Below are 17,263 nucleotides of genomic sequence, written 5' to 3' on the forward strand. Positions count from 1 at the left end.
TAGGCGACTCGACGGCACATAACAACAACAACAAAGAATAACAACATCAGAAAGCTGGACAATGACTAAGAATAAGAGAAGGAGAATTGATGCCTTTGCGCTGTGGTGCTAGAGATGAGTATTGAATATACCATGGACTGCTAGGACAACAAAAAGGTTTGCCGTAGAGAAAGTGAAACCAGGCTATTCCTTGGAGACAAGGATTCTGAAGCATCATGACATACTTTGGGAATGTTGCAAGGAGGGACTAGTCCTTGGAGAGGGACATCATGCTTGGGAAGGTCGAGGGACAGTGCAAGACAGCAAGACCCTCGATGAGATGAATTCATTCCGTGACTGGAGTAATGGGGATAGATGTGTCAGAGACAAAAAAGGTTGGCACAGGATAGAGCAAGTTTCAAAGCTCTTGTAGACAGGGTCGCAGTGAGTCACAAGTAACTCATAACAAACAACACATACATATATATGTGTGTGACTAAAAATTTACTAAATGTTTTATGAATGTATATTTTATACTATAATTTTAAAATATTATTTGAAATTATATCATATGTATATACTGTAATATATTTAAAATTACCTTATGATTAGACATTTAATATGTTCTCCTCCTCATAATAATTCTGTAAAAATCTACTGAGCCATGTGTTTGTGTCTTCAAATGGACAATATTTAATGTGAAGCAATTAGCCAGCATATGCAAGAATTCTACAGCAACAGAGCTGCCTGTGATGACATTGGCTCAGAGTACAGAAAACAGAGCTTGGCTCTAGTATTTCAAGGCACCTCTCTTACCAGGCTGGTGCTGCCTGGCTAGATGATTAGTAAAGGACAGATTGTGAGAAGAGCATTTGCCTTGGGGCAAGAGAGGACACTGTCTCTGAGGAATGGAACATGTGGCCTGTGCCAGACAGCAGGACTGCATCCCAGCTGAGATCCAATTATAATAGAGAAACTATTTTAAAGTACACTTTTTAAAAACTAATGATTTTAACTTTCTGGACAGACAGATCCAATTATAATAGAGAAACTGTTTCGTTTTTTTTAAGTACACTTTTTAAAAACTAATGCTTTTAACTCTCTGGACAGATCAGGTTAGAGATAAGACAGATAGTTTGGGTTAGAGGTAAGAAAGCCCAAGGCAGATGTTTTGGGGACACTGCAGCTGTACCTACAAGATGAATACTCAATCTGTTACCAGCATATAAATTCTTAGGCAGCCAGACTCTGCATTGATCCTGTCCAGTTGGTAGCAAGCTGATCCCACTGTGTTGCCTGAACTTGCACAAGAAGACAATGAGGCGGATGAATAATAAGTTCGATGGACTATCTTGTCCTAGTTATCCAGTGCTGCCTCATGGTACCAAATTCTTATTTGTCTAGTGCTGTGTACATAGATACCTCAAGTGGATGTCTTTAATAAGCAGAATTTCTCTCTGTCTCTTTTGGTTTAAGAAACTGGAAGTTTGATTTCAGGGTACTGGCTGTATGAGTAAGCCTGCTGTTCCTTGGAGGTGTCTATGTGCCTTGGCCTTCCTTCCCTGGAGCCAGGGAGCTTCCTTGTGCAGGGCCCTGGGTCCACATAGACACACTCTACTCCTGGTAATTATTTCTTGGTAGTACTCTGGTCCTTTCCTCTCAGTTTGCTTTCTTTTTGTTTCTAGTGAGAGAAAAGTTAATATGGATCACATCCTAGAGAAACTTCCCTTGCATTGGATTAGGGCTGTAATAGAGTAAAAGAGTTTTGCATTCTATCCTTAATCCTTTTACAACTGTTTGGTTTATCAGTTTATGGGGGCATCATTACATAGCTTTCACATTACGTCATTAACTACATATAACTAGGGATGACAGAGTTCAATCCCTGGCATCCCTTAGTCTATAGCTGAGATAGAGTGAGGAGAGCTTTGATTAAATTTAAAAAAAAAAATCTGAGTTAATTAAGTTTTACCCTCAAGTAGTAAACTGGAGTCAGAAGGAGGGTGGAAATTAGATAGAACTAATACTTAATCCTCCTTCCTTATATTTGTCACCTACAACCATATTATGAAATTGATTAACAATTATCTTGGTTATCTGGTAGTGCTTTAATAGAAATGTTACAAATGGATAGCTTTAGCAAATGGAAAACTAATCGTTCAAAGTTTGTTGTTGTTGTTAGGTGCCGTCAAGTCGCTTGCGACTCATAGCGACCCTATGTACAACCCTGTATCCTGTGCCAGTCAAACTGCCTCTGACACACCCATTCCGATTACCCCAGTCACCGAATCAATCCACCTCATCAAGGGTCTTCCCCTCTTGTGCCGTCCCTCCACCCTCCCAAGCATGACGTCCTTCTCCAAGGACCTGTCCCTCCTTACAACATGTCCAAAGTATGTTAGATGAAGCCCCAGCATCCTTGCCTCTAAGGAGCAGCCTGGTTTAATCTGTTTGTTTTCTTGGCAGCTCATGGTACACTCAATACTCCTCTCCAGAACCACAGCTCAAAGGCATCAATTCTCCTTCTATCCTCCCTAGTCATTGTCCAACTCTCTGAAAGTTTAGGAGACTAAAAGTACAGATTTAGACTACTAGCTCCATAAGGAGGGTTTTTAGGTGTGGTGTTTTTTTTTTTAATTCTATTGCTCTTGGAAGAAGATCTTGTTTCCTTTTAGCATCAATGGGCCCAGAATTCCTTGGAAATGTGTGTTAGCATCAGTCTTCTCCTGGGTCTAAGAGAGTCTTAGCAGAGGGATACCGGGTCCAGGGGATGCACTCTGCTCCCAGTTCTTTCTTGGTTGTAGGGTCTTTATTTTTTAACACTAGTTAAGATAAAAAAGGATGCAGACCACACTCCAAGGAAACTTCCCTTGCATCACAGACTAGCTTCTTAATGTTTGAAGTGTCCCCATAAGATACATCATTATATATCTTTAAAGTTAAATAATAAAAGATAGACTTATGATCTGAGCTTTGAAAAAGACAAAGAATGTTTAGATAGGTGACTTCTTAGCAAAAAGGAGGAGAAGGATTATTCTACAGAAAGAGAGATTTTGGTATTAAAGATGAGCATAAGAAATTGGGAAGACTAGATTTTAGAGTTCAACAGTTTTCATTTTTAAACACTTCATTCAGATCATGTGGCAGTAATTTGGGGAACACTTTTTTCTCTGCTATTCCCAGCTTGAGTGGCATCCACTTCCTAAATAACATGCCTCCTGAAACTCTATGAACTTTGATAAATGTCAATGGTTGTAGAAGGGCTTCAGGCCTTTTGTTCATGGAGTTGCTATGAGTCATATTCAACTCAAAGAGAATCAACAACAACAAAAATTCCCAGCTTATTTTTGATGGGTGTAAGTGCCTTGAAAAGGCACTATCACTATCTATAAACACACACGCGCACACACACACACACACACATATGTATATAGATGTATATATACATACACATATATACACAAATGTATATATACGTCTATATACACACACATACACATCAGTTAATCCTGATTTGATTAACTCAACGGCAATGTTAATCTTATTAACACAACAACGACAACAATATTCTAAAGCACACTGCAGATGTTTTTCATTAGTTAAGCTATTGTCATTTTAAGCAGTCCATTCTTAACCAGATGGATTGACAGGGTGACTGCAACAATGATTGTGACAATGGCACACAGTAGGGCAAGGTTCCAATCTGTTATTCATAGGGTCATTCTGAGTCACTGTTGACACCTAATAACAAGAAGCTATTATTTTGTTCTGTTTTAAGAAGACTTCAGAAGTTTTTTTTTTCTTTTTACATATTTAAAGATTATCTCAATGGCAATAGTTTCAGGGTTTCATCCACCCTTCATGACTCCAGGAAGTCTGGAGTTCATAAGAATTTGCAGTTGTTTTGTGTTTCCCCCTTTTCCCCTCAGGTTTCTACTATAGAATAGTTCATCAAAAAGTTTATCAGTAGTAGCTGGAAACCAGACAGTCACTTTGATCTTATAGTAAAGGAGGTGGCTGTTCACAGAACCACACATTCTATATCCTCCTCTTCTACTTGACTTTTTCCTCCTCTGTTGACCAGACAAATTGAGACCAATGCTTGTGGCTTGGTTAGCAAATGGAGGCATTCCTCCATTTTTGTGAAGGAACTATGTCTAACCATAAGGTTACTGATCAATATCTAATACAAACTTTTCTTTCTTTGCAAGGATATAACTTGTATTTCCTCAGGACCTTATTTCTATGCAGTTAATGGTTCTAACAGAAACGTCTAAGTGAAGGTCCATACTATGATCCCCTTGGGTATTTCGTAGGTACTCAGGAAGCAGGTTGTCAAGGACCAGAGCACTGAAGAGAAATTGTCTTTTGTCCTGTTCTAGTCTCATCCTGCACCTGAACATCATTAGGTACTTGTTTTCCTCAAATGCCCCTGATAATCCTCCTCTTGATTTCTTGTTCTTTTGTATAAAGCATTTTATAGACCATTGGCTTTTATTCCTTTTCAATTTGCAATTCAGTTTCACTGGGTTTATTAGTAAAACAGATTTTTTTTTAAAGTTAAATTTGATTTTATTGTTAAGAACCTTTAGTCCAACTGCAGACAGGCAAGTGTTATTCTCTTTAAAGCTTTTTGTGAAGTAAACTTTTCTCATTTTCTTTTCCAGATTCCAACGAGATTATGGCAGAGCCGAGCCAAACACAAGCGCAGCTGGATGTACAAAATGGTAGTTTAGAGGAAGATTTGGAAACGAATTCCTCTGAGAGCGAACCTCTAGACATGATGGAGGGCCTAAGCCAGAAGAAATACACTTCCAGTCTGAGATTTAAAGCAAATGGAGATTACTCTGGCTCCTATTTAACTCTCTCACAACCTGTGCCTGGCAAGAGAAGCCCTTCTCCATTGGGAACCAGTGTCAGAAATAGCTCATCCTTGGCCAAAACCCAGGGAGGCAAGCAGTTCTCTGGTGATGGCACTGACAAGAACGTTTCCATGAAGCCTCCCACTCCGTTAAGCAGTGCCTCACCTGCCCTCAGTGGTGCCTATCCCCTTGGGAGAGCGGACTTTGACCATTATGCTGGCCGGGACAGTGAAAGGGCCTTGAGGCTCTCTGAGAAGCCCCCCTATTCCAAATATAGTTCAAGGAATAAATCCCACGACAATGTCTACTTTCTGGGAGGATTGGAAAACCAAAAGGCATCTGGCTCCCTCCTGACCATGTGGAATGGAATGTCACCGAGTGAAGCCAGCCCGTCCCCCATCAGCAGCAGATCAGGGGCGGCGAGCATGCCTTCCAGCCCCAAGCAAACTAGGAGAATGAACATTCAGGACAACCTGGCACTTCAGCCCAGGTTAAGCAGGCACAAGGAGTCTGACAACGTTGGTTTTCGAACAAGGAAATACTCAGGCAGCAGCCTCAGTCACATGGGAGCCTATAGCCGATCGCTTCCCAGGTTGTACAAAGCTACAGAAAATCAATTGATGCCTCTCAGCCTGCCTTCAAGGACCTCTTTGGGCAATTCTAAACACATGAAGCAGGGGGAAAAGGATCTACCTCATAGCATAATAGACAGTGATAATTACCTTAATTTTTCTTCTTTAAGCTCAGGGGCTTTACCCTACAAGACCTCTATATCTGAGGGCAGTCCTTATATGAGCTCTGCCCTCAGCGTGCCGGCCAGCCCCCGCATGGCTCGCAAGATGCTGCTGGCCTCCACCTCGTCCTGTGCCTCTGATGACTTGGATCGGGTGACATACTCAGGGACAAGCCCGAATCACTCGTTTTCTTCCAGAGAGCCGGACAGAGCATATGCGGTCAGGAGGAACTACTCGTGCGGATCCGAGTTTGACGATTCTGATTTGGAGAGCCTCCGGCAGGCCTCAGGAACCCCTCAGCCTGTTCTTCGGGAGCGAAAAAGCAGCATCAGCTCCATTTCAGGGAGAGACGACTTGATGGATTATCACCGGCGACAGAGGGAGGAAAGACTCAGGGAGCAGGAGATGGAGCGATTGGTAATCTTTTTCATCTGGTTTGTAACCTTAGTAGCAGACTACAGAGATAGACATAGAATTTCCATGTGCACCCACACTGCTGTCCTCAGTTCCCTTCTAAGGTTTTCTCCTCCTATCCTTACTCTTTCCAGATCAATATTATCCATCATCTATAAGATTTTGATAAGGGACTATGTTAGTGTGGTGGCTAAAGCACTTAAAAATGCTATACCAAAAAGCTGGAACTTTGAGCTCTGGTGGTGCAGTTTGTAGGAGCTGTGCTTCTAATCGAGGCTGTACTTTTCTGGCAGTTCAAATCCACCAATGGCTTCTTAGGAGAAAGGCTGACAGTCTCCTCCCATTTGATTTATAGCCTCCTCCGGCAAACTCATTGAGGGTTGTCTGTGGGTCACTTCCGATTCCATGACATTAAGTGTGAGCCATTTCAAGGGAGAAAGATGTGGCAATCAACTTCCTTAAAGATCTAAAAGTCTTGGAAACCACTTGAGGCAATTCTCTATGAACAAGAATTGACTGGACAATATTATTTTTGGGTTTACAGGCATTTTGAGGACTGGTGTATGCCTCATATTATATTCAGCTTCTCTATTCTGTTCTACAGCTCAGCTGTTGGGTTCTTTTTAAAACTAATAGAGGTAGTTGCAGATTTTACTCCTGTCTTGCAAATTCTCCTTTTAAGACAATCAGGAAATATTAACAGGTATTGTTTATAGGATCCAGTTTGCATATCTATGGGATAGAAACAGACAGTAAACTCATGATTTATCAGGAACTAGGCAGTACACTTTTCTGTAGGATAAATTTACCAGCAAGTTGATGAGTAATTTCAGTGGTTCTCAGTCTTTGAGAGAGTGTGTGTGTGTGTGTGTGTGTGTGTGTGTGTGTGTGTACTTATAGCCCTGTCTCTACTACATAAAAAAAAAGCCCAACTGAAACTCATTGCTGTTGTGTCAAAACCTACTCCTTGGCAGACCCTCCTGTGGGCATTTGGGAGGCTGTAAACTGCCTGAAAGGAGATACTCTGAGAGGTAGCAATGCCTATAGACCTAGAGCTCTTTTTGCAACATAAAATGACTTCCAAATATATGCTCCCAAAAGTTACTCAGTTGCCTTTTTTTTTTGAAATTACTTATGCTTATTATGAAAAATATTAATGATAATAAAAAAGGAAAGCAAAAAAGTCCCTTGAAAGCCTGGTGAGTGAAAATACTTCCTTGCAGTTCCCCTTTCCTTTGTATTGTTGTGTCATCAGGTGTGTCAAGTGGACTGACTCATAGTGATACAATGAACCTTGCCCCATCTGCACCATCGTCACCCTCTCTATCCTACTCACAGTAAGTTTTGATCAGCATATGAAGCTTTCTTGATGTGCCTATCAAATCTAGAGCCATGCTTTACTGAGCAAATTTTAATTAAGCCAGAGATATAGCTTCTAACAATGTTTTAAGGAATCTAAGAGAGTGTTTTCAGTGACTTCCACTATACCAAAGATAGGTTTTATGTCTTCTTACTCTTTTATTCTGAGAATACGAACCCAAACCCAAGTAATTTCTCTCTCCCTGGTTTCATCTTTATTAACCATTACCACTCACTCAGTCAGGCACTCACTCAGTCATTCACAGCTATTGAGTTGGGACCAACTATGGCTGATCCTTCAGCAAGTTTTCAGAGGCTGTAAATCATACTGGATGAGAGTATTCATCTTTCTCCCTCAGAGCACTTGGTGGATTAAAACTGAATGCCTTTGGGTTGGCAGCACAATTCTTTACTCATTAGGCCATCAGATAGATCTCCCTGTATTACGTAGAGTAATTGTTAGGTTCTATCCGGTTGACTACGATCTCAGCCACCCTGTGAAAAACAGATCTATAAATCTCTCTCTTCCCCATCCTCCAAATCTATTAAAATTCTTAGCAATTCAGGAAGTGACCCTCCTTTTTGCCTGTGAGGCCAAGGCTCTATAAGCCATATAAAGGCCTCAGTTTGTTTTCTTAGGAAGCTTTATTGTTACTCTTCCATATATGATGTTATAACCTTTCTTCCTCCTGTAATTATGGAGTCATCAGGTCTGATGAGAGGAGGCTTATTTTTAAATATGACTTTCCAAATATGGTCTATTTTTCTGACTACATCCTAGTGAAAGGGAAGAACAGTTATTCTTTAGGATATGCAAATGTTGTTGTGTACCATCGAGTTGGTACCAATCCATAGCTGGCCCTTTAGCAGGTTTTCAAAGATAGTTAATCACATGAGAGGAGATTGGTCATTCTTCTCCTGTCGCACAGCTGGTGGATTTGAACTGTGTGCCTTCGGGATTGAAGTGCAACTTTTTGCCATTATTAAAAGGGAGGCCTATTATACTTTAGAATATGAAAAGAGCGTATATACAACAAAACAAAAAACCCAGATTCTCTACCCTCATAGTTAGAAAACAGTTCATTGGGTTTCCGAGGTTGTAAATCTTTTTTTTTTTTTTATTTCAATGAACATCTACAGAGATTTTGGAATTCCATTCATTCATTGTTGCACTTTTCTCCTTGCACCTCCCCCACCCCCCCCCCGTTCGCTCTTCTTGAAAAGCAAAAGAAAAACTCCTTCACTGGTACACAATCCCCCCTAGATTGTAAATCTTTACGGAAGGGTGCTGCACATCGATTTCTCCCTTGGAGTGGCTTTTGGATTTGAACTGCCAATCTTCTGGTTTGCAGCCTGACATATTACACACTTTGCCACCAGAGCTTCTCATACAAACAATTACTTTGCCATGAAAGGTAAAGAGACTCAGAAAAAGTATTTGCTCTTGAATTTTGAGGGCTCAGTGAGAACAAGGCACCACTAAAAACAAAATCATTTAGCTTGGGAAATCATAATCTGCTAAAGGTTTTCCTGATTAGGAAATAAAACATTAAAAATAACATGAGTCATAGCTGACTCGATGGCATATAACAAGGACAGTGTTACAAAACACTTATTCATATTTAGAAATTGGATAGTCATGATAAGTTCAGCCCAGTCGGTTCCATGAAATTCACTCGTATTTATTAGTTTAATTTCATTAAATGATCTGTTTCTGGCCTAGAAGGACTTCTGGAATCCAATTTATAAATTAGCAAAGTTTTGTCTCATATTGTCGGCACAGCGTTACCTCAGAAACCTTTCTCTTTAAGTCTGTTCTTTGAAATGTCAAGAGTTTAGAATATCTGGTAAAGTCCTACTTAAAACTCTCAGACTGACTTTCTTTGTTAAAGGTACAGTCTAGTTCATAAGTTGCTGCAAAGTCTTCAGAATAGCATGAAAGGAAAGCTTCAACCACTTGACAATAAGTATAATTGACTATGGTTGATTTAAAAAACAGCAGCCCATATTATAATGGGAATAAAAACCCCAAACCAAACTTCATTGTCTTTGAGTTGAAAATGACTCATAGCTGACACTTTAAGCGGTTTTCACAGGTTGTAAATACGTGGGAGGAGATGGCCCACCTTTCTCCTGTGCAGCAGCTGATTCTAGTAGCTTGCCGTTATGCTGGGAGCACAACTCCTAGCCCACTGGGCCACTAGAGCTCCCTGGATCAGAAGGAAGGAGGGTTAAAATTTTCTATCGGAATATAAAACTTCAGTCTTATTTAATTATCGTTTCCCCTGAGAGTTAGACCATTTTACAGAGAGTGATGGTATTGATAAATATTTGAGCTCTTCCTAGAAAGTATACAGATTCTGAAATTGATAAAATAAATTGATATATTAAAGTACAAATCATCTCACGGAAGGCTAAAATGCTCACTTGTTTAGTCAGTTCTCAGACAGTGTTAAACTACTTTTTAATATGGGGCATACCAAACACATCTACTACTTTTATTCTCCATCCTTTAGTAAGATTATAAAACAAATTTTGCCCATAGCTGCGCTGGGAAACCTTTAAAAAGTTTAGCTGTAAAAGATATCTTGAACTTCCCTCTTGAATTTAAGGACTATGTCTTGAGAAGTCAAGACCAATTACTAATCAGAAGAAACTTGATCACTTGGATAATACAGGATCATAAAGTAATATGATAGAATACAAATTGATATAATAGAAAACAAGTGTTTGCTGTGTGACTACCTTAATAATCAATGGGTGATCTCCTCCCATGTAATTTACACCCTATAAAAACCCACTGGAGGGTCAGCTATGAAACAGTTCCAACTCAAACGCACATAATAACAATTATCAATGTGGCAGTATAGGATATTTTATAATAAATGTCATTAGGTACCTTTGGGTCTATCTACTAAGATTCATAGTGATCTTATGAACAACAGATCAAAATTTTGCCCTATCCTGCATCATCGTGCATGATCTCCAAATTGCTTAAGCTCATTGTTACAGTCAGTAAAGAGAGGGACTGCCTCTCTTTCTCTAAACCTTCACTTTGCCCAATATGATGTCTTATTCCAAGGACTGGCCCTCCTGACAACATGTCCATAATAATAGGAGACAAAGTTTTACTATCCCTTTCACTAAAGAGTACACTGATTGTACTTCCTCCATTCTTCCTATTCATTCTTTTGGCAATCCTTGGTATATTCAATACTGTTTTACAGCACTACAATTCAAAGGCATCAATTCTTTTTCAGTCTTCCTTATTCATTGTTTATCTCTCATATGCATATGAAGCAATTGAAATTAGCATGGCTTAGATCACATGCTTAGTCTTTAAGCTGACATCCTTTCTCTTCAGCACTTTAAAGGGGACTTAGACAATAGATTTTCCCAGTGTAACAGGACTTTTGAAATAAGAAGCTTTACTTTGTTCATAAATGAGAATCTTTTTTCTTGGTGTTTTAAATTTCAAGGATGTATCTTTGCTAGTGTAAAGCATAATATTTGTGCATATACTGCATCTCTGCTTTCAGGGCAAATTATATAGAAGACCTTCAACCAACTGTGGAAGCATGAACTGATCCCTGCAGTTTAAGTTTAACATTTCAATAGAGAGAAAGCTACATTCTATATAAGAAAGTTATTTGTCAGACATCCAGTACTTTAAAAATATATTTTATAAGGAAACTTGTCAAGCCTGTATAAACTGTAAAAATTTTAACATTTTTTATTTGTGTGTAGGCATTTTGTAGATTTTATAACCTGACTCAAACCTAACCCAACCCAGTTCACTTTTGGAGTTGATTCCAACTTGTAACATCCCTGTAGGACAGAATAGAACTTCCCCAGAGGGTTTCTGAGGTTGTAAATCTGACTGCCTCATCTTTTTCCCCTGGGCTGGCTGGCGAGTTCAAACTGTCAACCTTTTGGTATTTTTTACCACTGCATACCACCAAATCACTTTGCAAGTATTATAAACTAAGGCAAAGTAAGTTTCATCTCTACAAACCTACAATTTTCGGTTTCCTTCAACTTTTGCCCTTCTCTGTCTCTCACAGAATCTGAAACAACCATTCCTTTAAAAAAATACTAAAGAACCCCCCAAAATAATACTTAAAATACTAGAAATTACACAACACAGAGATCAACCACTTTTGAAAAGTAAAAATGTGTCACAATTTATTTATACAAGCTTCAAATACAATATTAGATTTTTTTAATCTTTTAAATATGATACAGAAGTAACATCAGCTTTTCTTTGGTAAATAATATAATATTCTAAAAATTAGACAAATCTCTTCATGATAAAACAAATTTTCTAATCTTGATCTGATTTGAAAATGAAACTGTACTTTTCTTTTACTACATGCTTGTAAGGCCAAGACATCTGGCTAGTTTTTGTTTTTATTTTGTTTTGGTTTTTGTGTTTAAGTAGCTTTATTGAAAGTTAAATCCCTTAATACCAGTAATGGCAGTTTGTTGCCTCTGCAGAATCAAAATTAACACTGATGTATTTAAAAAATACTTAAAGTTATTGGTTGGTTGTGACGTATAGCTGTTTTTATAGGCAAGTTACCAGCTCAATCTGATTAATTTAACAATTTACTTTGATTGTGTAAGCTTGTTTTCTAATATGAAAAGATGCTTTGAGTCAGCCAATTTTTAAGAATTGTCTTTTTCTTTAAAAATTAGTGCATTTATAGTATTCATTTAATTTTCTTAAAATTAGGAGACTATTAGATAAACATAAGTGCTAATAAATTTCTAAAAGTCAATCAACACAGAGCTCTTAAATTTTATTATATGCAGCAGCTAGGAAATTATTTCATTCTCACAAAATTCTTTCTTTCTCAGTGCACATTGGAACCCAGACTCTCACTGTTCCAGATCACGAGGCTGGTCACCCTCCTGTTATGCTATCACAAAATAATTTCCTGATTTGAGTTTATAAATTAAAAATAGATAACTAGATTTTGTTATTTTTAAGTGGTAGACCTACTATCTTTTGTCATTTGGCCAAGATTAGATTTCTGTTCTGCCAGATAGAGCCCACCAAATGATCAGATCACAAAACCACGCTCCTGGCCATGGCTGCCTACCACCAGTGGGGAATAACTATCAGTAGGGTTCAAACCAAACCCGGGATCTTATTTGACAAGAATTGGGGAAATAAAATGCAGAATCCAGAAAACATATCCTGTAGAGGATACAATTAATGAAGGAAAGCACTGTTCTGCTGTTATTTACAACTTACTCTTGGAACTAAGCATGAGCTTCCAGCTCATGAGGTAATTCATGGACACTGGCTTACCTGATCTGCCAGCTTAGTCCACTTGCATACTTTAGTGGGAGACTTCCAAGCTGTCAAAGCATACTTGGGTGTGGTGCAAGTAGTTAATACTCTGAGCTGCTAAAAGATAGCCATTTTAAGTCTACTCAGAGGTGTTATTGAAAGAAAACCTGGTAATGCTTAAAGAAAAACAAAAATAGTCATAGTCAATGCTCTGGAGCAAATTGTCAGTGCACAGTTTTAAAAAAGTAAGCATGACTTAAGAATCGATAAGAAAAGACTAATAGAGTCTATTCTTTCTATATTTGTATCCTCACAAGTGTAGCATGAATGGGTGCTAAAGATTTACTTAATTCAGTGTAGGGGCCAGATAGGACAGAACTGGTTTATCAGCCCAATACTGGTAGTGCTTTAGCTTAGCTGTGATTGTATCAGTGTTTCTTCTTGCTTTTTGAACTTTTTCAATCTTTAAGATAATTATATCAAGTATTAAAGTGAGAACCATTATGAACCTCTAAGACCCTTCTAATAAGGCACACTAATCCCCTTTGAGTCTACACTAAATGGTTTCTAACTCCTAGGATATTTATATTATTAAAAATAATGTTTCATTCTTTGTTCTTTTTCTTCATCACTCATTGTTATTTTGTTATTGTGCCAGCCTTTTCTTTTGTCCATATGGTTTTAGAAAACAGATATTAAGATGTAAAAGAAACAGACACAACATGGAGATGGCCAAGGCTGACTTCTCACTTCATAAAGGGGAACTATCCCCATCAATAATATCCTTAGCAGCATACAGCTGGCTACATGGTTAGACATGCCATCCCACATGCTCCTGCACCTAATTCCTGTGAACCATTGGGTACAGTGTCCATTGCAACCTGACTCATGTTGTGGCGTTTATTAGAAAAATAGTGAGGGGAATAGGGAAGGCAAAGAACATCACAAAGCAGGTTTAGTCCAGCAGTCCCAGGCCATATTTACAAGGCACAATCCCTCAATTAAAGTCCAGGTTCCGTTCAGCAGCACAGATGCAAGAAGCCTCTAGTTTTCTCATTCATCCAGCACACTTTATCTCAGAGCAGTTACAGGTCAACTTTTCCTTATCTCATCCAGCAAGCAAAACCTTTAACCTTTAACTCCATCTTGAGGGTTCCTGTATTTATACCTTGCCACAGCCTTTTCATGGCAGTGCCACAGTCTCTTCACAGCAGTACCACACTCTCTTCTCCTTCTCTCTACCACTGCCCTTGACAGTGTGGAAAGCATTTTCTTACATTAGTCCCACAGCTGTTGATAATTTGCAAGACTGTGTATCCACTGTTAACATAGCTAGAGGCCATGCCCCTCCCACCCAACGAGGGCTAGTGCAATGGCTAGAAAAGTCAGTTTTCAAGGGTTTTGACACTCTATAAGCCTTATTTAAAAACAGTCTTGAGTAAGAGTTAGTAAGTGCAAATGAGTGCCTGAGAGGATCCCATGTGAATGCTGTGTATGCACTTCAATTCCTAGAGCTCATGGCATCCTTGGGGTTGGTAAGTGATCACCCTAATATCTAAACTATATTCCAAGTAGGAGACATTGTGAATAAAGTATCTTGGAGGGACGGAAGGCTGATCATTCTACAAATCAGATCTTATAGATTGCTCCAGAAATCTTCATAAAGTAGACAAGATGTTCTTTGCTGTGTCTCCTTTGAATCCTTGTTTATATCCGGAGACAATGATGGCCATCTTGTGTATTTTATCATTCAGGGAAGTTAAAATTATTTAAAGAAGAGTGGTGTGGGGATCTGAAGCACCTCTTAACTGCTGCTAACCATTCTTGTTGTGATTTTTTGGTGGTTTTTTTTTCTTTTCTAGGAAGGTCCTCTATGAGGTGGATTGATTCAGTGACTGGGATAATCGGGATGGGAGTGTCAGAGATAGTACGATTGGCACAGGACAGAGCAGAGTTTAGGGCTGTTGTACATAGGGTCGCTATGAGTCGCAAGCGACTCAATGGCACACAACAACAACAACAACAAAATTATCTGTACTATTTGGAAGGAGTCCTGGTGATGCACTTGTTAAACATTCACTTGCTAACTGAAAGGTCATTAGTTTAAACTCACTGGCTTTCTTCCTCAAGGAAAAAAGATGGGCAGTGGGTTTCAGTAAAAATTATAGCCTTGGAAAACCTATGAGGCAGTTCTACTCTGTCTTCTAGGGCGTCTATGAGTAAGATGTGACTCAAGGGTAATGAGTACTTTTGTTCAACAATAAAATCAGTTTAAAATAATCAGTCAGTTATCTGCCTTCTCTTACTTGCACGTCTTAGATGATTTTCAGGGTCTTTGGACAGCCAAAAGAGCAAACAAATATGTCTTGGGGAGGGTGCAGCTAGAGTGCTCTTTGGAGGCAATGATGATGAGACTTTGCATCACATACTTAGGGCATCGACTCATAGCAACTCGCAGGCGACTCGATGGCACATAACAACAACAACAACACTTAGGGCATGTTGCTAGGAGGGGCTGTTCTTTGAAGAGGGACGTGATTCTCGGAAAGGTAGAGAATCAGTGAAGGAGAGGAAGATCCTCGACCAGGTGGATTGACATGGTGACTGCCACAATGGACTCTATTGTGTCAGTAGTGGGAGGATGGCACAGGACAGGACAGGGTTCAGCTCTGTTGTTCGTAGGGTCACTATGGGTCATACTCGAGTGGATGGCACTTAACAACAACATCTTAGAACTATAATGCAAGCCAAAATATGAGTCATGTGTGTAATTTGAAATTCTATTGTTGTTGGTGTTATGTGCTTTCGAGTTTCTTGCCACTCATATCGGCCCTGTGTACAAGAGTCCTACACCCTACTCTACCATATGCCAGCCTTATTGTCTCTGACACACCTACCCCCATAACCCCAGTTACTGAATCAATCCATCTCATCTCTTGTGCACTGTCCCTCTACCCTCCCAACATGACGTCCCTCTCCAAGGACCTCTCCCTCCTTACAACATGTCCAAATTATGTCAGACGAAGCTTCAGAATCCTTGCCTCCAAGAAGCAGCCCGGTTTCACCTTCTCCAGGACAAACCTGCTTGCTCTCCTAGTAAGTCCATGGTATGTTCAATACTCTGCTCCAGCACCATAGCTCAAAGGCATCAATTCTTCTCTCATTCCTAGTCATTGTCCAGCTCTCTGACACATAGCAAGCAATTGCGAAGATTATAGCCTGCTGGATTAGGTATACCTTAGTCTCGAGACTTATGTCATTGCTCTTCAGTACTTTGGAGAGGTTCCTGACAGCTGACTTTCCCAATGTAATTTGTCTCTTGATTTTCTGGCTGCTGGTGCCAAGAGTGTTGATTGTGGAGCCAAGTAAACTAAGACTGTTAACAATCTCAATCTCTTCACCATCCATAATGATGCTGTCAAGTGGCCCAGTGGTGAGAATTTTTGTTTTCTTGATGTTGAGCTTCAATCCATATTGAAGGCTGCAGTCCTTGAACTTCTGCTCTATTAGTTATGTTAAAAAAATAAGAGATTAACTTCAACAATATATTAACATAGAATTCAATAAATGATGCTTTTGAGTAGTATACAAAACTATCCATTCTCTTAAGTAAACAGCCTTTTCTGTTTCTTAATAAAATAGGAATAAATCTTCAATCATTAAATAATATAAATAATATTTTCAATGTCTAGATCACCTTGGTTCTTTGGAGTATAAAGCATGTTCTTTGTCTCTATCTTAAATAGTAAATTGCTGTAGATAGTAAATATTAAGGGATTTAATCTTTGACAAATTAGGCTTGCCAATAGCCTCTTAAGTTAGGATAAAATGATTACCCTTCTTTCCTTCTTCAATTAACAGATAGAAAAGTAATGAAGAGGGAATTTGCATTTAGCAATAATCTAATGATTCTACATTAGGAGACCAAAACAAAGTCCAAATGTAATCCTGTAATGCAATAGTCTATGGCAGTTGCTGCTAAAAACAGTTTCCTCTGTGTTTAAGAACAAATCCAAGTTTCCTATTACAGTAGCAGTACAGACTGTTGCCTCTTGATGGTGCCACGTATTTAAAAATCTTTGCTCAGAGTTTGAGGGGTGTGTATTCTGAATCTTATCATAGTTTAGCATTTTCCAGACTAGTTACCAGCAGAAGATAAGATAGACTAGACAGATGCCCTGCATGACATCATGTAGTTATAGAAGATCTATTCTTTTTGAAATGATAAATCAATGCACGAACATTTGTCATTAATTAGTAAATAAAGCTTATCAGTAAAGTTCATAGAAAAGTAGAACACTGATGGAAATTGAGAATAGAGAATACTGCTGCTGTTAGAAATGTCAGAATGTTGAACAAAGGTGAACAAAGGATAATTCATAGTGAAAATGGAACCCATATTTGTTGTCAAAATATTTAGCATACCTAAAGCCAAAGGATTTACTGAGATGCTAACTTTACGTTTCCCATCAAATAAGTTTAATTATTGTGCTGGCTAGTTATGTGAATTTGTCTTCCCCATTTCTTGAGAGTTCTGTTGGCTTAGTGGTAAGGAGTTGTACAGCCAACCCAAAGGGATGTGGTTCAAATCCACTAGCTGCTTTGAGGAAGGAAGA

At 38.9% G+C, this 17,263-nt stretch overlaps 1 protein-coding gene across 2 annotated transcripts in view; it reads left to right on the plus strand.

Moving 5' to 3' along the window:
- Positions 1 to 4,587: 4,587 nt before the first annotated feature.
- The window catches only part of PHLDB2 (pleckstrin homology-like domain, family B, member 2), a 124,047-nt gene continuing 111,371 nt past the window's right edge, over positions 4,588 to 17,263 (plus strand). Inside the window, exon 1 of one of the 2 annotated variants that reach the window (XM_006895341.1) lies at positions 4,588 to 5,992. In XM_006895341.1, the coding sequence (XP_006895403.1) occupies positions 4,661 to 5,992 (1,332 nt within the window). In that variant the 5' untranslated portion in view covers positions 4,588 to 4,660. The remainder of the gene's footprint in view (positions 5,993 to 17,263) is intronic. The other variant, XM_006895340.1, reaches the window with a different exon arrangement.

The sequence above is a fragment of the Elephantulus edwardii genome, unplaced genomic scaffold, assembly GCF_000299155.1.
Source record: "Elephantulus edwardii isolate Elephantulus edwardi_28Jun2011 unplaced genomic scaffold, EleEdw1.0 scaffold00165, whole genome shotgun sequence".
NCBI lineage: Eukaryota > Metazoa > Chordata > Mammalia > Macroscelidea > Macroscelididae > Elephantulus > Elephantulus edwardii.